The 26,081-nt window shown below is 39.6% G+C and overlaps 1 protein-coding gene across 1 annotated transcript in view; it reads left to right on the top strand.

Annotated features, from left to right (window-relative positions):
- Window positions 1-26,025, top strand: part of LOC131478434 (transcription factor RFX3-like) — a 116,318-nt gene extending 90,293 nt beyond the window's left edge. The window contains 8 exon segments of the mRNA XM_058657693.1: window positions 816-935; window positions 11,098-11,219; window positions 12,478-12,590; window positions 17,253-17,368; window positions 17,812-17,966; window positions 22,079-22,176; window positions 25,757-25,885; window positions 25,948-26,025. Of these exon segments, the coding sequence (XP_058513676.1) occupies window positions 816-935; window positions 11,098-11,219; window positions 12,478-12,590; window positions 17,253-17,368; window positions 17,812-17,966; window positions 22,079-22,176; window positions 25,757-25,885; window positions 25,948-26,025 (931 nt within the window).
- Window positions 26,026-26,081: the final 56 nt, after the last annotated feature.

Raw genomic sequence — 26,081 nt, forward strand, 5'->3', positions numbered from 1 at the left:
ACAATAAGATTTTCTGCTGAAATCACTCAAACCAGAACCAGACCTTTGTAAAGCTTTGAACCAAAGTAAACAAAATGTTCACTTTTTTGTTTTAAGATTTAGTTATCTTTATTGGAAAGGCAGATTCATAGAGAGAGGGAGAGACAGAAAAATCTTTCATCCGCTGATTCGCTCCCTGAATGGCTACAATGGCCAGAGCTGAGCCAGTCTGAAGCCAAGAGCCAGGAACCTCCTCCTGGTCTCCTGTGTGGTTGCAGGGTCCCGAGGCTTTGGGCCATCCACTGCTGATTTCGCAGGCTACAAGCAGAGAGCTGGATGGGAAGTAGAGCTGCTGAGAAACAAACCTGTGCCTATATGAAATCCTGGCATGTATAAGGCTAAGACTTTAGCCATTATGCTACTGCAGTAGGTCCAGGAGTCATAAATTTAGAATAGTTCTCCAACTGTGAGCCCTGGGACTGCCACCTCTTGAGTGTGCATTAGAGGAAGCTGGAATATAGAGAGCAGAGCTTGGAATTGAACCCATAAACTACCAAAAAGGATCCTGACTGACCAAATGCCTCTTCCTGTTTAGTGTTTCACTGAACATTTTGTAAGAAAATACTTCTCTTAGGTCTTTCAGCCGATCGAGCCGAGGTCTTACTTTGCTTTTTGAAATATTTTCAGTAAAAGTAAAGTCATAAGTAGATAACATCAGTATGCCTCACATACTGAATTTTTGAGATACAAAATTACATGACTGTATTGTGTGATTAATACTTGTCTCTCTGTGTGTGTGTGTGTGTGTTTGCAATGTCCGTTTTCATTTTATGAAGAGGAAACTCCAAGTACCATTACTATGGGATTCGTGTCAAGCCGGATTCCCCTCTTAATTGTCTGCAAGAAGATATGCAGTACATGACTATGCGACAACAACCCATGCGGCAGAAGCAAAGGTAGGCTCACTCCATCACTGGTGCGTCACATCTGGGCATCTCCCAGTTACTTAGGTCTCCACTTCTCCTGGCAGAAACAAACAAGCAGACACACAGGAGTGCTGTGATCACTGGCGTGCTTCCTCCAGGGATCCTTCTCAAACAGGATTTAGAATTGTAATGATCCTATCTGTTTTCCAAATTTTAAGAAATTACTCATCTCTCAGTGTGTTTGGCCCCTTTTAAGTTTCTGTGTGACATCCCAGTCTGTGCCAACAGGGAAGTGAAACAGAAAGCCTAAGGTGCATGCTTCAGCAAATACCAACTGGAGACACTTGGGAGATGTTTGATGAGATTCAAAGGGAAGTGATGTTTGAGTTGGTAATTAAAAGATTTGGAAAGCTATTCAGGAGAGGGAAAATATACCCTTGATGTCCATGGTTTGATAAAGCTGGTTTTGCAGGACAATCAAATAGAGAATTGAGTAGTTTAGTCAGAGATAATGTTAAAGCGTTGTTTGGATGACACATTGAAGGATTTGGTTGTAAATGAAGTGTGTAGGTTTGTTCTTTGTGCAGAGCATAGCTTTGAAGCTGTGGGAGGCTATGAAGCAAAACAATAAAACTCTGATTTTTTCTAGAGTGATGACTTTTTGACTTGGGGCAAGACATATTTATTGGGAAGAGACTGGAGGTAAGGAAATTTGCTAAGTGGTTTTAACACAGACATGATTTCCAGTGTATGTATCCCAGACTGAAGATCACTTCAAGACTGGCTGTTTTATTAAGGTGTCTCAAGGATTTTAGGTGGTTTTCTCATGTGTTTTTGTTTTAATGTAAAGGCTCTCAGTTTTGTCTTTTTAATCGCTGATCCTTATTTTTTGGAAGGACAGCCAGTGAAACAGACCAGGACCTTATATGGCTTATTTCTGTCATTTAACTCCAAGGAAGTTTAGCTTTTTTGTGGTTGAAATGTAGACTTTCAACGGACTATGCATAATAAAATAAACACTAGCAAAAATCCATTAGGTAAAAATGTACTTGGGCTTCCTGTGGTCTCCTGTTAAATAAATAATGGTGCTAAAAAGGTAGATGAGTCATAAAATCGTATTTATTCTCTATGTAGTGGTAATTGCTTTTAGAAAAAGTGCAATATGGGTATAGTTAAGAAATGACAAACTTCTCAGTAATAATTGTAAGTTCTATATGCATTATTCTTGTACAATTTGATCTCTTTTAAAATTTTTTATTGTTTATTTTCATTTATTTGAAAGAGAGAGATAGGCAAAAGTTTGCCATCCAGTGATTCCCTCCGCAAGTGCCTGCAATACTGCTGGGATTGGGCCAAGCTAAGGCTAAGAACCAGAAGGCCATCCAGATCTCCCAAATGGATGGCTGACACCTGCCCATCACCTGCTGGCTCCCCAGGCATGCATTAGTAAGAAGCTGAGTTGGAAAGTCTTGAACACAACACTCTGATACAGGGTGTGGATGTCCCATGGATTGTCTGAAGTATTGCACCTGATGCCTGCCCCAGAGTTAACAAACTTGCTTTCCTTATGAAATAAAAATGATCAGAACCAAAGAAAAAACTGAACTTCCCATTACTTTACTGATTTTTTTTTTTATTTGATAGAAGGAGAGACAGAAAGAGATCTTCCATGCCCTTGTTCACTCCCCAAATGGCTGTAACAGCTGAGGCTGGGCCAGGCTGAAACTAGGAGTCCGGAACTTCATCTGACTCTACGATGTGGGTGGCTTGCTTCCCAGAGCGATCAGCAATAGGCCGGGAGGGAAGACTCATGTCAGCGTTCCCCTGGGTTGGCAGCATAGGCGGTAGCTTACCTCCCTGCACCAGAATGCTGACCCCAATTTGTTGGTTTCTTACTGTGATACATGTTTTGCCTTATGGATGGGTACATTGCTAAATGGTTGCAGTGTTAGTGTGAGCAGCTGCTTGGGATCCTCTTCGTGTCCATTAAGCAGCCAGAGGGCTGTGTTTCCCTGAGGAGGTCTGTCCATTGAGAGTGCTGATAGGCTTAACCCCAAACCAGCAGCACATCGTGCTGAAGCGTGGAGTGAGGCAACATGTCAAAAATGATGGAACCAAAGAATGTATAGCATTTGTTTTATACGTTAAAAATTAGAAGGTGATGATTGAAGAACCCAAAGAATTCTTCTGTAATCTGTTAAAAAATTTACACAGGGCTTCTGTTGAAATAGCAATGACCTATGAAAGGCTTAACGTATTCAGTAACAGGTATTGTATGTAATATTTCAAGATAATTGAATTGTTTAAAAACCTCAAATTGAATTGTTTAAAAACCTCAAAGATTATTTTATGCCACCTCTGTGTGTAGTGCAATTTTACATGTCTTACAATTTCTTAACAGCAAAAAAAAAAAGACATTATTTTATCAATGGAATTTATGTTTTGGCATTCATTTTAGACAGTTATATGTTACATTTGAACTTACAAAGGTTTCAAGACCCATAATGATTTTTGTTTTAGTAGAGTCACAGTTTTCTTGTGTTCTTTTCTGTGAGGGTTTTCTTTTGAAAATATGACAAGTCACTAGAGGAAATTTTCTCTCATCGGCAAGTCAGATTTTCAGCAACATTACCCTGTGGAACATAGCCGTGAGTCTGGAAAGGAATAAAAATGGCTTCTAATGGAAAAGCAGATATCACAGAGCCTGTCATTTCAGTTTTCATTGAAAATAGGAAGGCATCCTCAGCCATTCACCTGCAATAAATGAGCAGACCGGAGCCCACTTGGATCAAAAGCAGTCATGGGTTGTGACGTCTGACTCCAGGAAATAGAAGTAGACATAGCCTTCTCCTGGGTCGTTCAGCACAGGAGAAAGGAGAGAAGAACCTATATAGGTCTGCATACCAGGCAGGCATTCTGAGTCCCACTCTATGACTGAATCGGAGTCTATCACGATGTAGCAACTGTTTTGTAGACTAATGGCGCTATGGACGTTCAGAAAGAGGTAAAATACCCTTGTTAAGAAAGTAGAATAATGTGTCATTGTTTCATTGTTTTTCTTATTTGTTTTAAATGCCTTCTACTAAAGACATTCATATTTAAGTAGTGTTTATTCTTAAGTAATATTCACTTTCCAAAGGAATTTTACTTATGGACTAATTGTTTTTATCTTAGTTTAGACAACTCATCAGTGGCAAACAGGAGCTCAACCGTTTCTAGGTTCACCAACCAAATAAAAATGCTTGCTACAGTTTGTTTTTAATATTTAAAAGAAGTACCTGGAGAATGTTGGCACATATATTTGAGTTATTCTTCCAGATCCCAGGAGCTATAGCCATGGATGAGAGCCAAATGCTTTTGACAACGTGCTTGGCTGTGTTTGTTCAGTAGCTATTCTGAAAATATTAAACTGCATTCATTACTTCTGACATAAATACTCACACATACCAGTTGCACATTATATACAGAATATGGCATGTCTTGAAACTATATCACAGGATCATAGAATGTAAAAGAGAAAAGGAATGCATCATTTAGAAACCATCTCCCTTCTTCTCTCTAAAATGTTTTTAAAATTTGGGGCACAGTGCAATAGAATCCATTTTGGGTACCAGTTCATGTCTCGACTGCTCCACTTCCCATCCAGCTCCCTGCTTGTGGCCTGGGAAAGCAGTGGAGAATGGCCCAAAGCCTTGGGACCCTGCAACCACGTGAGAGACCTGGAGGAGGTTCCGGGCTCCTGACTTTGGATCAGCTCAGCTCTGGCCATTGTAGCCATTTATGGAGTAAAGCAGTGAATGAAAGATTGTTCTCTCTGTCTCTCCTTCTCTCTGTAAATCTGCCTTCCCAATAAAAATAATAAAGGAATCTTTAAAAAGATTATTTTCATTTTGTTTGAAGGGAGGATAGGAACATTTCTTCTATCCATTGCTCATCTCAAATGTCTGCAATAGCCAGGAGTGGCCCAGGCCATAGCCAGGACCCTGGGACTCAAGCTGGGTATTCCATGTGGGTGACAGGGACCCAAGTAGTCGAGCTAACACTGCTGCCTACCAAAAGAAAACTAAAAATGACTTGTATCCCATCATCTATCGCCCAAGCTTGTCTTCAATATCGGAATCCAGGAATCAAAAGAAAGTTGACATAATGCATCCTTTCTACTGAATAAAAGTAGGCTCCCAATGAAACTTCTAAATATACCTAGACTACAGATTATTAAGCTTTCTGCCATTGCCTATACCAACAGTGTCATGACCCGCACAAAGAGCAGAAAGCTGGAGTCAAGACTACACCTAATAGACTGTTTTACTACACAGAAAACAGTGACCGGGGAGAAAGGGGTATGTGGCTGAGAGGGAAGGGAGGAAGTCCTATGTCTGCAAAATTATAAAAAATACCTAATAGGGAATGGATGACCTCAGAGTTCTCGGCCTAATTTGTTTTCAGTTTATTAGAACAGCAGAGACAAGTAGAAACAGGGAGATCTTCCATTTGCTGCTTTAATCCCAACAGCCTGCAACAGCTCTGGCTGTGCCAGGCCAGAGCCAGGAGACCAGGAGTCTCCTGGGTCGGTGGGAGGACTCTAGTACTTGAGGTGTTGTCCATTGCCTCCCTGGGGTACGTTAACGCAGGAAACTAGAGCAGAGGTAGGAAAACTGGGACTTGAACTGGGCACTTTGATGTTAAATGTGGACATCCCAAGAAGTGAATAAAGTTTTTACCAAAGTCCTACCCCACCGATTTTTTAAGTTACTTGAAATACTTCTGCATTTGACAATAATTACTATGATAATTATTATGCTGTCCGCAATATAGAAAAGATTCTTCTGCAGGAGTGTTGCAGTGTTTGGAAGTTTCACTACTTTGTATTTCAGGCTGGTAGCTTCCAACTTTGATAATTGTTAATACTTTTTCTTTTTGATTCCCCTCCTAGATCATGAATTCCCTGAGACCATTACAGGGCTCAGCATTAGTGCTGGTAAATCACTCAGGGACAACTAGCAGTAACAAGAGTCTCTAGCGAGAAGGTGATCAGGTGCCTGTGCACTTTAACAGACTAAGAATCAGGGCACCGGAGTATTTCATTCACACTGCACCACTGTATTGCTCCCCAATGTAACGGTCACATTTTCCATCGAAGATATGAGAATCATAAATAACCACAGCTCAGCAATGATAAAACGAATCATTCATGTAAAGTACTTAATCAGGTCACTTCAAAAAGTGAATGGAATAATTCAATTAAAGGATGATGTACACTTTCAGGAGCTTTTTCAAGACACCGTCATTTATGTGTGGTCTCCTTTCACAGTTATTATGTATTGCCTTTTTTGTTCTTATTTTTCTGGATGTGCTGGCGTTAGGGGAGCCAGATTACCATTTTGCAAATAGAGGGTCAGGAGGGCTACCCCTCTTGAATCTGTTTAACATAGGGTCAACTGTGGATAAAACAAGGCATGTGCATTTGCAGCAAGGATGGAACAGTTTGGTATGTAAACATAAATCTCTTCTGTTAACGATTCCTGAGATCAGGGAATGTGTATGCCTCTTCCGGCCTCTGCAGCACCTAGTGAGGCAGTGGGCTCATTGAATGCCCTGTAAGCTTTGATCATGTAGGTTAAGAATGAGTGAGAGCCAGTCCTGTCACTTTAGCCAACGCAGTCAGCCTGCTCCTTTCTCTGCTGAAATCAACACGACTATCCCATTTGAATGGAATTTTTTTCCTCTCTCTTTTTTTTTACATTTACTAATTTTTAAGTGTAAAGTTAATGGAGAAAAATATTCAGAGAGCCACCAGCAATAAGGGATGAACAAAATCGTTACCAGTTAACCCGGGAGGCGGGGGTGGTTGTTTAAATGCATCAAATTCAGTGTGACTTCCAAGAGCAAACTGTAGAATGGAGGGCTACACTTTCACCATTTTCTTCTGATGCATTCCTGTTTTGGATCACCTGGTTGTTTTCAGATACCCACTTATCTAAAGACTTCCTGGGTGTTTTCTAAAGAGCCTTGCAAGACTACAGTATGAAACTGTGGTCTTCTGCCCTGACTTTGAGCTCAACACTTAGCTTTATACTTGTGACTTAAATGATTGTGTGCTTTCTGGAAGTCCAAGCATAATAATTACTCTATTCAGCTGTACAGTTCAGCTTTTACATTCTGTAAGTGTCGTTTTTCAACTGCTTTGTAGGGGCTTATCCAAATGTTTGAATTTAGCTTATTGAAAATCTTTCCACTTGATACTGTCAGTTAAATACAATGGTAAGTGCTCACTGTTCTTTGACTTCCAATGTATTGGTTCAATATCCGTGTGGGATTATTGGCAGAATATTACTTTTACAGGAGTGTTACAGCTGTCCAAATCCTAAATACCAACTATGAGTAGCACCATAGGGGAAGATTCCTAATAATTTTCCAAGTTCTCTGTGTTGGTAACAGGTTTCATATGTACACTCAGCTATTAAAGCAATAGATTTTCTTTCATTTCTTAATTATTAGCAACTTTAGCTCTGATTGCCCATGGAGTTGCAAGCTGTTAAAATTATCATTTGCCTCTTACTAATTTTGCAGCCAAGAATTGTTTCTTCACTTGATGCTGTGCAGGTCCCTCTCAGAGCACATATGACTCAGGAGCACCAAGAATCTACCATAATAAAACCTAATCTTAAAATAATGAATTTATAAAATAAGTGGTGGTTAAGGAAAGGTAACACTATTAAATACTGAAAGTTTAGTTTTTAAAGGACTCAGCCCAGAGGAGTTTGTTGTTTGTTTTCAGTGAAAAGCTCTCCTGGTTTTTACAATTTATTTTTGAGGGTGATTATTAGTGTACAAAAGTAGAAGAATCTTAAGAGCTATGTTTCAATTCAAAGAATATCATTAGAAATCCAGAAAGAGTTAAGATAGTGCTGAAGTCAATAAATCCTGAAACACCTCTCAAGAAAATTGTCTCACCTTCTGAAAACCATGCAGCTACATTACCTGAACCGAGGTAAAATAGTAAACAAATAATTGTTTGAATTGATCTGATATATATTAAGGAAAGTTCATGGTATGACAAAATGAATTATATTGAACACTCATCCATGCATCCATTTCAAGCTATTTATTTATATTTTCCAACTTTAGTCTTGAAAGATTTGTTAAAAATTAATTCCCTGTATTTTAATGTGTATATTTTAAAATAAAGGAATTTGTATCATAGCAAAAGACTCGTGTTGCCTAAGTTACTTAAGACACTACGTAAGTTACATTTCAGAAATTTGTTCAAATAACCAGATAAATTTTGTTCTCCCAAGATTTTGTTTCCTGGATCGAGGCTGGATCAAGGCATAAGAGTTTTTGGGAAACCAACCAAAATAGTTGGTTTTGGTTTTCTGTGCGTGACTGACTTCATTTAATGGTAGATGTCCTCCAATTTCCATTGAATTTTGCTACATACAACAGGACTTCATTCTCCTCTATAGCTAATATTCTACTGTGTATGTGTTTTATGCTTTCCTTATCCATTCATGTGATGATGACCACCTTGATTGAGTTCCGGCTCCGGTGACTGTGGGTATCTTTCTGATGCAGTGAGATCATATCTTTTAGGTAAACATCCAGTAAATGACATTGCTAGATCCCACGGAGACCCATCTCCAGTGTTTTCTGGGATCTCCATATGTTGTGTACAGTGGCGGCACCAACTTAAATTTCCACCAACACTATTGTACACTTTACATTTTTCTACATGCTTTTTTCTCTTGCTACTGTTGGTAGATAGTCCACATCTGGCTTAATATAGTAAGTAAACCTTGAATTGGTGCTTCCCACTCAATATAGGTGTTAGCAAGCACAATAATGCGTTGATACGTGCATCTGGGTTTTCATTTTTTATAGGAAATGTGGTATTTTCTTCCTTTAGGAACTTCTGTAGTAAGCACAACAGTGCATTGATACGTGCATCTGGATTTTCATTTCTTATAAAAAATGTGTTATTTTCTTCCTTTAGGAACTTTTGTCCCCCATACTAACAGTTATCCCCATCTTGCTAAGAAAGCAGATAATTTTTCTTCTGGGTTATAGGTTGCACTGTTTGTAAGCAGATTACAATAACTTCTACCATCTGAACACATACAATTTAAGAGCAATATGTATTTTTTTTTTGGTTAAATTCTGCCTGTCCTTCATGACTACTGCGTACAATAAGGGAAGTATGTAAAGTGTAGCTGGGCAAAGTCTATTGCTTCATAATTTATGTGGAATGTGCTACACATATTTATGTATTTACATGTGAAAAACTCCGCCAGGGTAAGCAAGCCCAATTCCTTCACCTACTTCTGTTTAAAGTCAATGCATCCAAACTCCATTGACTTAAGTGAAGGAACATACTAAGCAATTTTATGATGTTGTTAGTTACATGAGATCTCATAGTTGAAAACAAGGGAAGCTAACATCAAAAGAAAAATGGAATGTTATTCATGAAGATAAGAAACTTTCATAAATGAAGTTAGGATAAAATCACTCAAGTCTGCTGGAACGCACCGCTCCCACACACAAGAACACAAAACACGCGCCTCCCACAGGGTCTCTGTTTCTCTACAACAGTTCTTTACAGTGGAAAAAAAAATCAGAAACACATTTAGCTTTTCTTAAGTGTTACTTGTATGTCCTAATACTTGCTCTTTTGCTGTCTCTTGGTGTGGCCTGAGTTGAGAAATTTTTCCAGAAGATTCTTCCATTAAATGAAAAGAGCAGACTTAAAAATCTGTCATATCATTATTAAAAAGCAACTAGTATTTTTGTAATGAGTGGCATTACTAAAATTAAAAAGAAATACAAGAATATTGTTTACCTTGTTCTTCATCCTCTGACTTCATTTTTGTTTTTCATAGTTGTTTGATGCTATTATGTAAGAAGTAAATGTAAGTGTTGTTGTGAGAAACTTGGTAATTTTCTGAGTTTCGATTCTATCAGTTATGATTGGTACTGTTCAAGATTGAATCATTTCACTAAGACACCTGAGTATTGGGGCGTGAGATATTGTACCAGCTCCATTGATTTTATCTATTGTAAGGGTGCACACAACTTTGAGAATGTCCTGTTGACAGACGTAGGAATTATAATTCATAATAGCTTTGCATTGATAATACACTTGCATTGCATTAGTGTAGGAAACAAAAAGGTGGTTAGGATTTTTATATAATGAGAAATGGGAAAATAGGGGGAGAAAAAAGCGGACACATCTCATAATGGCAATGATAAAATCTCACGGTGATGAGCTTATTGCAGATTCTAGTTTTTTTTCCATGCTTCTCTGTTATTTCCCAGCCTCAGAAATTGCGATGAATACGTGAGCATCTGAACAAATCAGGCAACTCGAGTTGATGCTTACTTACGTTTGTTTGCTTGTCCTCGGGGAGCTGCACAGTTTTCTCATATGTTATTTCTTTCCTGTGAATTCCTGGCCTCTTGCTCATGTGCTAAGGCACATTTTCTCTGTTTAGAGGTATGAGACATAGATAAGTAGGTATAATTAGGACTTAAAGATGAATCTGTAACTGTGGCCATTTTGGTGCCATTCATTCATTTTACTTTGGTGAACTCTCTTTGTGCGTTCATTTTTGCATGTCTAAGATGATACAGGCTTACAGGCTGGGTATTTGCAGGTGGGGATGATAATGAAGAAAGATGTATACACTGAGACCTATGGGACTTGGCAGGGGATATGAGAGAGCTTGTTATGGGATTTGTAAGCTGATGTGCTTTGGAGCGATAAAGAGACTGAAGACCATTGGTCAATCTGAGACTGAACTCTTAGATACTTGTTCAGGTGACAATCCCAATGTATTTCACATATTTGTACCTTTTTCCATTGGTCATTGAAACTACTTTCAAAATGTCAGTTGAAAATGTAATTATGAATATGTTGCCGCTGTATCTATCTAAACCATAATTATTTCATGCTTAGGTAAATTTCTGTATTTTCCAAAACAGATCCTCTTTCTGTGTCTCATTCCTGTTTGTTTTTCTGGTTGAAAAAGAATTCTGCCTCATAACTTTATGAGACTGTTAAGGAAAAAGTAAAATTCTGACTCTCATAATACATTAAAGAAGACAATAAAATCAAACGCCTGGGAATTTTGGATAGTACGAAAACTAGCAAGGACTAATTTGGTTGATTTGTTTTTTTTCCACCTAATGTTTTCAGGTACAAGCCTATGCAGAAAGTGGATGGGGTCACAGATGGTTTCACAGGAAGTGGTCAACAGACAGGCACATCTGTTGGGCAAACTGTAATTGCCCAAAGCCAACATCATCAGCAGTTTTTAGGTATGTGAAAGTTTCATGCATTTTAGCTGCTATAGGATTTTGAAAACAATACTCATAGTAGTTTCTCCAAGTGCAGTGTCATAACAGATGTTAATTAGAAAGGCTTTGTTGTTGTTGAGGAAGTACTGAAAGTGTTCACATCAAACGATAGTGATTTGCTTTCTCTTATTCACTGGAGCTTATTTTTAGAATGTCAAGACTTTTTAATGCATATGAGTTAAATACTTATTGCTACAAAATTGTTTTTCATTATTTAAATTAATTGGCTTTTGTGAACTGAATTGTGTTGTGTTTACTTGTAGTTACTCTTGCAGTGCCAAGAAAATTCTTATAGCTTGGATATATGAAAGACATACATACAGTCTTGGATCTGAAAAATTATATTATAAAGAAATAATATAAAGAAAAATTGGGTCCATGGCATGTCCCATTTATTCTGAGTTGTCTGAAGAATTAGTACTAAATTAAACTGCAATTCTGGTTTCCACATTTGTGTTTAGGTATGTGAGAAGGCAAGGACCAAAGTAAAGGATATTGGTTGTGCAGTGCTAGCAGGAGCGGAGACTTAACTGTCCGTTATACCTTCTCCAGGAAGCACATGTGATGTCCCTGTCTTCTGTGTGGAGAAACATTTCATGGTCCTTTGAATGTAGAAGAGTTAAGGGAGTCGCAGCTACCGGGAAGTGATGTTATGTAGGCCCATCAAACCCCAAAGACTGTGCGCCGCGGCAGCCAACAGCATGTTCATGCTGTTAGAGGAATTCAGCACCAACCAGTCACATTAAATTAGTTGTTGCTAAGTTTAATGGGGTTTTTTGGTTTTTTTTGTTGTTGTTGTAATTTTTTTCTATAGCTTTCAAGTTTATGACTATATAACAGATGCAAGCATGCTAAGTTTAAGGCCAGATTTATTTTTTTATGTAGTTCAGTGATATAATAATAATAACACATGTAAGTAAAAATGGTATCAGACTCGAGATACCAGTAGGAGGCTGTGATACCTGATTTCCGACATAATTGTAGTATAAATTTAGTTTGCACAAAATTCTTAGGTGTATCCTCTCCACATTTTGCGCTGTAGACGTTCCTACGTTTTTGCTTGTAAGATGTTAAGATGAAAAGCTTTGGCTCTCTGTACCTTTTGCCTCCAGTTTTTTTTTTTCCCTCATTTTTAGTTTCCCTTAAATTTTCACTCATTAATGTGTAATTGGCAGTTTCTGAGAGAGCTGTTTGTGCTGTTGTGTTGTCATGGTAACAGATGCATCGCGAGCCCTTCCGGAGTTTGGAGAAGTTGAGATCTCTTCCCTGCCAGATGGTACTACCTTTGAGGATATCAAGTCACTGCAGAGTCTTTATTGAGAGCACTGTGAGGTAAGGCATTGCAGACGTAGTATGAACACATGCTAGGTCTTGTGAGACAACTTATTAAAATAATCCAACTTCTTAGATGAAGCGAGTGCCAATTCTTTTGAGCATCTCTTTGGGCACGAACAAATTCATTTTTCTCCTTTCCTGTTTCAAGGTGAGAAATACAGGAAAGTGAGAATAAACTTTAGTCTGTGTTTCTTAAGCCTGTCCGAATAGGAGTGCTTTGCTGTAGCAGCTCTTATAGGTGTCCACTGCACAAGAGTAGGTACATGGGTACACATTTGTCACACTGTTCTTTGTAATGCATACGATTAATTGCAATTTCCTATGTCCAATAGAGAACTGGATAAAAAAAAATAGGTGAGCTATAGATTGGAATACTATACAGCCATTATAAAGAACAACCAACTTTAAATTTATTTAAAATAAAATAGGCTGCAAGATTTGGCATAATCAGCAAGATGCAAAATCATTGGGTCACCTGGGTGAAAGAAAGCACGTATGTGCATGCGTTCCCAGCAGAGAGCGCCAACGAATAAGCAGCAGGTGTCTCTGTGAAGGAAAGTGGGTGACGAGAGTCTGGGTGACGGGCTTAATTTTTCAATATGTTCCCTTTAACCTTTGGATTTCTGTATCACAAATGTGTATTTTTTCTTAAAAGTAATTTCTAGAAATGTTTAGCAGAGCATGTTAAGTTCCCTCCCCAGATGGTTTGAGACTTCAGTGTTGTTTCGTTGTTGCAGTTCACAAAGGTTTCTGTTCTGTTCTTTTCCCCTGCCTCCCACTACTTTGAAATGGTCTGCATTTTTCTAGAAGGCGGGATCTCTCCATGCCAGCATGCTAATTTACCTTCAACTCACCTGGTAGAGAAGGAATAATGGACTACAATGAGAGTTTCTAAAGTGCTTCTCCTTTTGAAAGAAAATTTGATTTAGAATTTAAGTCTTTATTCCAGGGGTGTTTGTGATCTACTTGGAAGTCAAAGCTAGGCTGTTGGATTTGCAGGGCAGTCCTCCCAACTACTGACACTGCAGTACGCTTTACGAGGTCTCAGCTCATAACAATCACAGATTTTTCTTTTCCCACTTCAAAAAATTAGAATTATTTTAGTGAACCTGAGAGCTTGTCAAGGGTGATAGGTTATTAACAACCAAGGGCAAGTTCTTTCCTTGTTAGCATAACATGTGCCAAAAGTGGATTGCTGCATGTCCTGCCAGTTCCTAGCACATCTTGGAATAGTGGAAGCTATTTCGCGTTCTTTCCCTTTGACTGCTTTTCCCAATATTTGAAAATTTCTGACTTGTCCTTATAAATAGAGTTAAGAATTATTTCTGTGCTGTCATCATCATAGCCAGTAAGAATTCTGTCTAGGTTCTCTAAATAGCCCCTCACATCTGTGTGCCGGGGTGCACATTGCTTTAAGCACACCAGCCAATGCTAATACAGTTTTCATTATTTTAGTTTCTCATATGCATGCAACAAATAATAAGAAGCATGATTCTTTATCTCATTAGGTGTTTGTATACAGTAGGATTGTTCTAAGTCAGCGCCATTGATAAGATGGGATGCTTATTTGGATTACAATTTGCATGAACGTCATTTACTGATATATTCTCTATGAAGAGCTAGGGCCATGTCATCTGTGTAGAAAATGGCACCCCATAGCTGGTAAAATATGGATGGTTTTCATTTATATTTCCTTCTAGATTTAATCTGAACATAATTGAAAGTGGGTAGACAAATGGTACGTCTTTTCACTTTTAAAGTTGCCTCGAACGTGACTTAAATGAGTTTTCTTTCTTGCAGTCTGCAGTGGTAGCATATCAGGTGAAGCTGCTGCCTGCGTCGCCCGATTCTCACATGGTGCCTGTTGGAGCATGGACTTTGCACTTCCAAGCCACCTCTCTGCTTATGTGCCTAGCGAGCAGTGGAAGATGGCCCAAGTTCATGGGCCCTTGCGTCTGTGTGAGGGATTGAGAAGCAGCTCCTAGCTCCTGGTTTTGGACTGGCTTCAGACTGGCCCAGCCTTGCCTACTGTAGCCATTTGGGGGATGAACCAATGAATGGAGGATCTCTGTATCTTCTCCCTCAATCTCATTCTCTCTCTCTGTCATATATGTATATATCACATATATTCTGTCATGTATGTTTGAGAGAATGAGAGATATCTGCCTTTCAGATAGCTCAATCAATCTTTAAAAACTGATTGATTGAGATCATTTAATTCAAAGAGATCCAAATGTATGATACACTGAAATATCTTACTCAGGTTTTTATTGTCAGAGAAACCTTAGTCAATCTATTTGCCTGTTGGAATTGTTTAGTTTATCAAAGCCATTTTATAACTAATACTTGGTTTTATTGTGTAAGGAACAAATTTAATATTTTATGCCATTTGCTGCTGGGAGGGTTTTTTTTTTTCATCATAAACATGATACTGATTCAGCAGCCTCAACAGTTGGAATGTGTAGGTATTAGGGAAAGCGACAGTAGTCGCTTAACACTCTCAGAGATAGTTTTCAGTTTGGGCGCACATTACAATTAGGAATACGGGTGTAATAATTTCCCTCTTGAGAAGTTTCTGGTTTTGCCTAAAGTGATAGATAACCATATATATGTGCTATATTTCTACGGCCTCCAGTTTGCGCTGATATTGTTAATGAAAAGTTGTAATTAATTTGTCCCTTTCTCTCCATTTTCCTTGTCCAACTACTTGGAACATTTTGTGCTAGTCCACACAAAACACCAACACACAGATGTTAATATTTGCAAAGCTCTTAGAGCTTTTTTAACATCAGCTGTTCTCCACAATTGTGGCACACATTCTAGAACTATGAAGTTATTGTGTCTTTCAGGGTTTTTTTTTTTTTTTTCTGCCTGAAATACTTAGTTGTACTCTGCAGATTGCCCAGATGTTCTTCATTTTCTGTGAGTTCAGTAGCTCTTGGCGAGACTTTCTTCTCTTAAGATTTATTAATTTTTATTGGAAAGGCAGATCAGATTTACAGAGAGAAGGAGAGACAGAGAAAGATCTTGCATCCACTGATTCACTCCCCAAATGGTCACAACAGTTGGAGCTAAGCTAGTCCAAAGCCAGGAATTTATAAATTCCAGGAGCTTCTTCCAGATCTCCCGCATGGGTGCAGGGTCCCAAGGCTTTGGGCTAACTTCCACTGCTTTCCCAGGCCTCATGCAGGGAGCTGGATGGGAAGTGAAGCAGATGGGTCAGAAATGGGCACCCATGTGGGATCCTGACGCCTGCCAGGGGAGGATTAGCCAATTGAGGCATTTCTCATAGCCTTTGTTGAGGCTTTTTCGCTTGTCCTGTCTTCAGTGCTAATGACATGAAACAGGTTAAATTCTCTGTTACCTACTTTTATCTTTTAAAAAAGAGATCATTTGTTTTTAATTTGAACTAGACACATTTCTTATCCGTTGGTTCTGTGTGGATGCTTGCAATTCCTGGGGCTGGGCCTCACCAAACCCAGAAGACTGAGTCCCGGTCTTCCACATGGATGGGTGGGATTCCCAAGTACTTGAGCCATTTACTTCTGCTGCCCAGGGTGTACATCAGCAGAAAGCTGGAACTGGAAACGGAGCAGGCATGCAAAATGTTGGGTGTGGTTGTCCCAGTGGATGTCCAGCATAGTACCAAACATCCATCACCTTTTCAAAAATCATTAAAGGGACAACACTTCTCTTTTAATACTCAAAATAGTGACAATGTCATGTGTTCTCTGAACAAGAAAGTTGTCCTGTCCTTTGATTTTGTGCCTGCTTTTATCTGAAAGCTACTTTATCAATTAATTGTGATGCAAGGATGAAATGAAGTATGCTCATCAAAAACTAATAGGGAAAGTGACAAATTTTAGCTGTCATCATAAAAAAAAAATGCCCTTGATAGGCCTAGAATGTGTTCTATAAGACAAGTCAAAGGAGTGTGATTTGGGGAGCCCCCTCCCTGCAAAGGGTGGATAAGCAGATAGTCCTAAAGCTGTTCTCTAAAGGGAGTATGGACAGATAAGATAGGCTCTGTTGAATTGAATGGGACCTGTTGCGTAACCAAAGATTGATGGCTGTCATGCTTTTTCTGGTGTCTTGAGATGCGTTAGTCCTCTGCAGGCTGCTGGCCAGGCTGGGGGCTCCCAGGAGCAAGCCCAGAATCAGCAGCCTTAGCTACTTCAGTTGCAGCTCATCTACCACACATAAGCACCTCCACACCCATCACTTCCATGCTCACCACGGCTCACGGTCACCTGTCCCCCAGAGGACCAATAACATTTGAATCTGTGCCCTCTGCCCTTCTGGGTCTGAGAATGGAAAGAGTGACAATATCCATGTAGACTATAAATAGAGTGAGCTGTGGGTAGAGGTAGGGGAAAACAAAAGCAAAAACAGAAGAAAGCCAGCAAGCCCTGAGAGTAGAAGAAGGAGAAAACGGGCTGTGAAGCCATGACTAGCTGAATCCTTCACTGAAGTGTGACTTTCTCTCCTTTTTATTTTTTTTCTAGTGAACCTCTATTCCCTGTTACCGTTATTAAGTTTTAGCTGTGTTTCACCAGGTAGTTAACCCATACGCCCAAAGGAGACCTTGGCCATCTGACATCTCTTCATTCATCTCCGTAAGCCGTTGTAAGACAGTGTGGATCTTGTTTTGCTTTGTAGGCGATATGGGACGTTGTTGTGAATCTTCAGTTTAGCCTGATAGAAAAATTGTGGCAAACATTCTGGCGCTATTCTCCCACAACTCCAGCTGACGGCACTACCATTACTGAATCCAGGTCAGAATCAATATGCTTTTCCAATTCATTTTCATGGCTGAGTAGTTACCACGGAGCTAATCAATTAAAGATATGTATACCAGTTGCGAACCTTAGAGGTAACACTGAGTAGATTGATGCTTCGGCCATTCCAGAAATAAACCACAAATTGCTCTCTTGAGGTTTCAGTGTGGATATATTGCTCCCATTTCTATTGATGTGGGGGACTGCGGTGGAGTGATTTCATCCTCATGGAATTACTGCCTTTCATACCGTCAGAAAACCTGAATGTTCACAGGCAGCTCTGGGGGAGTGTTTATGTGTGTACTTATATGTGGTCGAGGTACCAGTGCCATGGTGGTAGAGTTATAGCCTCAGTAATATTTGATAAACTATTTTTAAAGTCCATTTTCTTTTCTATCTTCATTTGCCATCTATTCATTTGCTACATTTATTCACACCAGCAATCTGAGTGAAATAGAAAGTCGACTTCTGAAAGCAACGTTGATCACTCTGTGCAGACACGAGTCTGTCCTGAAGTGGATGTGTAACTGTGACCACGGGATGTACCAGGCTCTGGTGGAGATCCTCATCCCCGACGTCCTTAGACCTATTCCTAGTAAGTTCAATGCAGACAAGTACGCATGCTTTTTTTCTCACACATTCCACTCAGGAAGTTTGGGGAAGTGACGTTGCGAACTCGAATGATTCTAGTCTCATTTAGATTTGCCAAGTAGAAAACATGCAACATAGACTATGGCATGAAAGCAGCCTAGAGCAAAACTGTAAAAGAAGGAGAAGGATCTGTTTCCAATCTTGTATTTTCCTGTTGATTAAAAAAAAAAAAGGCCACATTGTAGATTGGCTGCCCCAATAAACCAGTTGTAGTACTTCTCCTGGGCCAGTCCATCATGAAGAAATTACTCTTCCAAGAACACAAACCCTTTCAAAAAACAAACAAAAGGCGGCGTGGCCTAGCGGCTAAAGTCCTCGCCTTGAAAACCCCGGGATCCCATATGGGCGCTGGTTCTAATCCCGGCAGCTCCACTTCCCATCCAGCTCCCTGCTTGTGGCCTGGGAAAGCAGTCGAGGACGGTCCAAGGCTTTGGGACCCTGCACCCGCGTGGAGACCCGGAAGAGGTTCCTGGTTCCTGGCTTCGGATAGGTGCGTTCCGGCCCGTTGCGGCTCACTTGGGGAGTGAAACAACGGATGGAAGATGTTCCTCTCTGTCTCTCCTCCTCTCTGTATATCTGGCTTTCCAATAATAATAAAATCTTAAAAAAAAAAAACCCAAATGACTGAAATCTCTAATTGCCAGGTTTGCTTCTTACGTGGTCACTATTGATCTTTTGATTTGAAATGAGTTTCTCTTGGTTTCCAGTGAAGTTGAACACCTTTTACAAAAGAATTTGCTTTGTCACCTACATCATTTTAAGGACTAGAGATGCAGTTTCCAGTCACAGTAACAATTAACAGGCATTCTAAGAGAAAAACCTTTGTTACAATGCTACCATTGCTTTCCCACCAGGAGGCAAATGGGAATTACCTCCGTAGGTTAGATTAGCTTTTTGTAAGTGATGGTGCTTTTTGAACTCCCTTGCAGCAAACCAAGCTATTTACTGTAAGTATCAACATAAATGCTACTTACAGATACCGTGAGAAACAGTTGATAGCGTTTTACACATATATCTGCCTGGTACACTTCCCACTGAATGCTGATATTAATAAAATAACTTCCATCTTTTGGCTTGTGAAATTGGCAACCGTGTATGGAAATGAGTTGCAGCAACTTATTCTAGAAAAATGTAAGTAGAGATGTCGCAGAAGGGGAATGTGTAATTCTTCTTTTGCAAATTACAGTTGACATCCTCAAATGAAAAATTCTTTCTTATATTGCACACTGCCTTGAAACAGATGTTTAGATTCCTTTCCATGTAATATCAGTGAACACACACACACACACACCAGGTAAGAATAAGTGAACAAGTGTCCAGCTGGCCTTGTCTAACAGTTATGTACCTTACTGATGCCTTGCACTTTGTGTGCGCCAAGGTTTCTGACTGAAGGTTGTTTCGAAGCAGTGTCGCCATAGTTGTAAGTTCCTAAATCCAATATTCCTTGCTTTGCTCCTGCTCCCTGTGCTTGGAGTGATAACCTCCAGAGATGTGGAATGTTCCATATGGTAGCTCATTAGCCTGTGACATCTCAGCACCACTGTGCAGTTAGTTTCTCTCATGAGATGGAAGAGCAGGCAGTGTTTCCTGTTTGGAGGCAAATCAGCAGCATCCGTAATTAATTAAAGAGTTCTGATTTTACCTCTGCTCTAGCATCAGCAGACTTGAACCTGGGAACGTGGCAGTTCCCGAATGTAAATCGTGCATCAGTTTTTCTTGACTTTAAACTCCGTAGTTTTAAGTACATAGCACACTTGACCTTCGTTCTTTTGTAAGTTTTAATTTGAAAGCCAGTTTATTTTGTCAAGTAATTTGTCTCTGCATTCAGCAGACAACCAGTTTTATTTCTGGGAAATTGCCAAAATGCCTCACCATTCCCACCCAGCCAAGGACATCCAGAAATTTAATTGCCAGTCTACAGTGAGGCCTAACAAAATCAAGCTCAATATATAGTTTAGACAGCAGACTTCTGATTGCATACATTTTTAATGTCAATCTTGAGCAGGTTTTAATAAGCTAGCTTTAGAATACAGATGAAATTCCAGGCCAGCCATGTATGAGCGTGTACAAATTTGTCAGTCAGTCTGTGCAATTTTGATCTCATGAATCCTTATCAAAGAAACAAACTTAGTTGTATTTTGAAAAATTGTGTTTTCCTGACTACCTAGTACTTCCCTCTACCATTTTCTGTCCAGATGGAATTTCTTTTTTTAGTAAAAAAAAAAAAAAGAAGAAGAAGAAGAAGTCTGTACACCACACTAATTTAAAGTTAGCTTAAAGCTACTGTATGCTAAAATGCATTTACCCGAGAAGGAGAAAAAAAATTAAATATGAAGTATTGTATAAGAATTCAACTGGTAACAAATGTACAGTTGTGAGTGTATTTAAAGATAACCTAGAATATCATTTACTAGAAAAAAAAGAGTAATAGTTGCTTAGTTTGTAGAAAACTTTTATAATTTGTCAAGTTTCTCCAAAACAAGGTTCATTTTTTCTCTAAAGATTATGCATAGGTTCTAACTTTTTGTCATATGCAGCAATTATTCTGTGTTAGCTTAGGAAACATGTAATATGCAGGTTGCCTAAGTTGAAACTGGGACATAATGTTATCAAGTTTCAAAACGGGTTAATTTTTTTTTTTACTCTTTTTCATTTCCATTCACGCCTGCTCTCCATGGTTCTAGTACATAATGAACACAAAGATCTTTTTCGTTCTTTTTCCTTTTTTGGCTAACATAGGAGACTGGAGATTGCAACATTAGTTCTTAAGACATTTCTGATTCGAGGGTTTCTAATAGATAGTTCTCCTGTTTAAGAGTCTTACATTGTGGATATTTTTCCTGTTCAACATTTAGATCATTTCAGTCTTTGCTGTCATCTGACCAATGCAATAAATCTTTTTTTAAATATGAGCTGGTTTGTTAATGAAATAGCAATTTTTTGTCTTTTGCAAGTAAATTGATACGCTAAATTCTTTCAAACACCTTTTACAAAGTAATAGAGAAGCAAGTCAGACATATTTTTGCACCAAAATGAATCCCAAAAAGAAAAAACAACGAAAAGCATACCATCATTAGCATTAGTGTTATGGGGCGCCTTGGCCAAAAATATAAATTCTTGGTTTCTTATTCTAGACTGCAGATTTTGATAGCCCATTATAAGCATCATGCAGAGGTTAATTTTAGGTTATGGGTACTTCAACACTGATTAACTACCTAAAACTGCTCCTTATAATACGGAGCCTTCGAAGCAGAGGAAGTTAAATCCTGTGGGATGAATTGCTTCCAACAACCTCAGTAACAAGATCCCTTCATATAAAATGGTAATAATCGCTTCTGACAACTCAGGATACTTGGAATCACTTTATGTCTACCGTAAAATATCCTATTATGGGTACCCATCTTTAGCTCAAGTTTTTACCATATGCAAGAGAGTTTGGAGTGGAGTCTGTTAGGAATATATTTTAAAATGTCGACCTCCGTGGCAAAGATTTCCTCACACTGGTCTCTCATCTCTACCTGCCAGGTGAACTGGACAAAAGCTATCTGAACTTTTCAAGTCAAATAATTGCAACAATGGCCTCACTTTTCAGCTAGCTAGCACATAGGCTCTACTCAAAACAGATGCAGAGAAGCAGAAGACATTGTGTTTGTTTTCTTTTTAACCAGACATAAGAAAATGGATTTAAAGGTTTGATTTGAAAAACAATCCCACAGAAGAACTTATAAAGGAAATACTTTTAGCTTTGAGCAAAAAGCTAAAGAAAGGAGTATTTTGTCTGTGCTAGAAAGTATTCACAGCTGGTATATGTTGCTGTAAGGGGAAAAAAACCCACAAAGTTTGAATGTTTTCATTTCCTAAAACATGGCATAAGTATCTGGGAAAAAATGGCTTCCAGCAAAGAAAATCATATAAAATGTTAGGAATAATGTTGTAGTTTTGTTGATGAGGACTGAATAATATTGAATGCTGTGGATGTGTGTTTTCCCTTATTCTAGTATAGATTAATATTCTTTGTTATCTTTTTTTCTTCTGCTTTTATTCTTTCATATTTAGGTGCCTTGACCCAAGCCATTCGAAATTTTGCGAAAAGCCTTGAAGGTTGGCTTTCTAATGCCATGAACAACATTCCCCAGAGAATGATACAAACCAAGGTGCACTTGATCTCTTTGTCTTTTCCTTCGTGTCTAGGAAAGCATTTCCTCAAGGAAGGAATTCTAATTGTTCGGTATACATGAGAGATGTGGGTTATTTTCCTGGAAATAAGGCCACTTATTTCCATGTGGTCCCCTGTCATTAATGCCAGGTTATTTTATTGCGAAATTGGACTGATGATAAGTTTTGTTTTAATTTGGGGACTAAAAATCAAATTCATAGCTGTTTGTCAGTGCCATACCCACTGTCCACCTCTCATGAGCTACCTGGTGGTTCAGTCTGCTGTGAAGTAGATAGCTGGAAGTTCTTGCAGCTGGCAAGCCTCTCTGTGAACAAGCAGGGCCTTGTTTTGTCTACATTGCTGTAAAGTTTGCAGTAAATACTCTTATTAGTAAAGGCAGTGTTTCACTGATCTGGCCATCTTAGCTTGTTGCTTTAGACCACACTGTCAGTATCTTCAGGCAAGTTAAATTTGAATTTTAAATTAAAATTGAGTGAGGTGAAAATTTAGGCTGCTTGGTTACAATAGCAACACTTCAACTGCTCGGCTGTTTTATTTGTCCATTGAATACTGTATTGGGCAACAGAGAGGTGGAGCAGTTTCATCTCTGCATAAAATTCCCTTTGGCAGGGCAGTTGTAGAATATTACATTAACGACACACACAGTAAGTGTTACTGCTTGTGAGAGAGGAATCCTTTCTAACTTGCAAAATCATAGTCACCACAACATGTCCAACAGCAAAAGCCGTTCCCACCCCAATGTCCTCAAAGTGACTAGAGTAGCAGTAAAACACAAAACAAAACAAAACAAAAACCACATTGTCCATCTCTGCGACCGCCAGAGTTGATTCGGTCGGTGCACGAAGGGAGAAGATGTTTTCCTCTCCTGCAATTAGCAGTAGGCGGCTGTTTTCAGCTCAGCACTCCATCAGTAAAGGCGGTTTCTCGAGACAGAAGCAACAGCATTGCAGCGCCTGTGACCCCAGGGATCAGAACACTCAGTTTCCCACCCTTCTCCTCTGATGGGGTTTCCATGCCAACTTGAGCAGCTACTTAACCTCTTTAACACAGAATGTGTTTGTAATGGGATGTTTTTGAGAACTAAACAAGGTAACGTATGTGAGGCACTTAGCCCAGTGCCTGGCAAACAGCATGCCTTGGATGAACAGAAACCACAAAAATGGAAAGTAAAGGCCCAGACACTTCTAAGGGCCTGTGAGCTTCCCCTAATAGTTTCCTTGAGTCCTAAAACATCTCACTATTCTCTTTGAAAGATTTGTTCATTTTAAAATTTATGACACAGATTTACAGAGAGAAGGAGAGACAGAAAGAGAGAAATTGTTCTTATCTGCTGGTTCACTGCCCAAGTGGCTGCAATGGCCAGAGCTGAGATGATCTGAAGCAGGCCTGACAGGAGGATCTTCCGCGGGGTCACCCACATGGGTGCAGGGTCCCAAGGCTTTGGGCCATCCACTACTGCCTTCCCAGGTCACAAGCAGGGATGATTAGAAGTGGAGCAATAGGGACATGAACTGGCACCTGTGTAGGATGCCAGCACCCGAAGGTGAAGGACTAGCCTGTTGAGCCACAGTGTCAACCTCCACATCTCATGATTATTGCAGAACAAACCATCCAGGCTTGTTTGAGAGTGTTGCTGTAGAATCTCCCAACATGGGTCTGCTCACTCAACGCACAGAAAGCCCATCACCAACATTGGGGTGGTAGAAATAATTTTTATTGATTGCAAAGCATAGAGTATGTGGCCTGGCAGCTCTTCCTCAGTCCCTAGTTCTCTAAGGAGTTAAGATAAAGATTCTTAAAAGTTTGAAATTGGACCCGAGAACTGTGTTTTCAGCTCGTGTTTGTGTTCAGCTGATTGGTGATACCTTACACTTCAGGAAATTTAGGATGGCCAGGTGGGCCTCCATGGGCCTGGTGTGGGGAGAGGATGTTCCATGTAAGTGTTGATAACCTGCTGGTCCAGACCTGGAACTTCCCTCCCTGGATCTAGAAATCCCCTTAAAAAAAAAAAAAAAAAGAATCAATCTGGACAGTGCTGGCCAGCAGGGTATTTTGTGTTAGAGAAAGAAATGACTTTTGGAGTCCAGTGTTTGCAGCCTTATTGGACCAGCTGTGCCTCTGTCTTAGTTCAGTGAATTCTGTTAGATGAAAGATGGACAAGGACATCTTGGGCAAAGGGAGACAGGTGATACACTGGGTCCTGCCTTTACCTGTGGGGTTTGGTCTCACTGTTGGGAATATGCATCCTGCGCCATTACTACCCACTGCCACCCAACCAAAGGATTGTCCAATTGCTTGGTTAATATATATGCATCGTAACTCAACACATTGCAGCTCCATACACTCCTGTAAATATGGCTCGGTTTTTCACCTTTTTAAAATGTTAGAATCATTGAATTTACTCTGCACGTAACGCATTTCCAGGAAATCCTAAGAGCAGGTGTTTATCTAGGCTTTCACTTTCCTTCTTACTTTCCTTGATGTCTTCTACCATGAAATGGTTCTTTCAGGGTCACAGCAGGAAACCAGGATTGCATCCAAGGCAGTGGTGGGTGGGTGGGGCCAATTACAAGAGGTTTTAAGAAGAGGTGATCTCCAGAGGTGCCCAGGTAAAGCACCTCAGGCTAACAGTTGAAATTACACCTGACCACTTGCAAAGTGAAGAGGTAAAAACCTCGCCTTTAAAAACTTCCTTCTTTTTTTCCCCTGTCTAGAAAGGGAGGGCAGAGGTTCTGAGAGAGACTCTGCCCATTCTTACCTCCTGTCTCTGACTGCTGCCTCTCTCTGGTCTTAGCCAGAGAGCAAAAGAGGACCATATCATTTAATCCTTTAGAGTCACTGAGGCGCAGCTGGATGGGGAAGAATGACAAGCGGCTTTTCAGGGGCAGCTCGAGATTTCCTGAGTAACCCCTTTAACAATTTCCAATTAATTTTCAAAGAGTATGTCTATGTTCCTCTGATAGGTTTATTACCAGTATATTTGCTTATAAAGGTTATCCGCTCTCATTTTATCTCAGAATCACCCAGGTTTCTATTCAATAAAAAGCAATTAAGAATGAATTTGAATGATATTGGGCTGAAAAGTGTTTTTTTAATCCAATTAAAAAGGCATGTCTGTATGCTTTAATTTTCCAGATTTATTTTTTAAAAGGAAATGTTTTTATTTGCCTACTTTCTAATTTAGTATACTAGAAAAGGTGAAAAAATGAAAACCAATATTTTTTCTACTTCCCTGGACAAAATCATTTCTAGCTACGGATGAGTAGTTCCTTGCAAGATTGGTTTAATTAAGGCTGCTCTCAAATGTCAAAGAATGTGGGTGTTTGTTTTAATCTTGACCTCAACCCACTCACAGGAAAAATAATACTTGGTTTAAGAGACTTAAATGCTGTCATTTACAAGTAAACTCTAACCAAGTGAAATTTCAAGTAAGTGTCAAAGGGACGCATTTAAAATTCGGCAAGGGAGAAAAGATGTAAACATAATGGTCGTTTCTTGTACTGGAAGGAAAAACCAAATTCCTGCCGACACAGTGGCTGCATTGGGTATCCTCACAGGTTGCCGCTGTAAGCGCCTTTGCCCAGACTCTGCGCAGGTACACGTCTCTCAACCACCTGGTCCAGGCAGCTCGCACCGTGCTGCAGAACACCTCCCAGATCAACCGGGTGGACTTCGCCAACGTCCAGGTACTCTGCATTCACACGGCTTCTCCCCCCAATGGGGACCGCTCTGCACCTCTGCCTTGTAGGTAGACTGCCAAGGTGTCTGGTCTTGTAAGGTGATGAGGAATCTTCCCTGGCTGAGACCAGTAATTCGCAAGTGGTGACAATCATCCCGTCAGTGAAATGAGGCAAAAAAATTACGTCTCCTACCAGTGGTTAC

This window comes from Ochotona princeps, chromosome 33 (assembly GCF_030435755.1).
Source record: "Ochotona princeps isolate mOchPri1 chromosome 33, mOchPri1.hap1, whole genome shotgun sequence".
In the NCBI taxonomy this organism is placed as follows: domain Eukaryota; kingdom Metazoa; phylum Chordata; class Mammalia; order Lagomorpha; family Ochotonidae; genus Ochotona; species Ochotona princeps.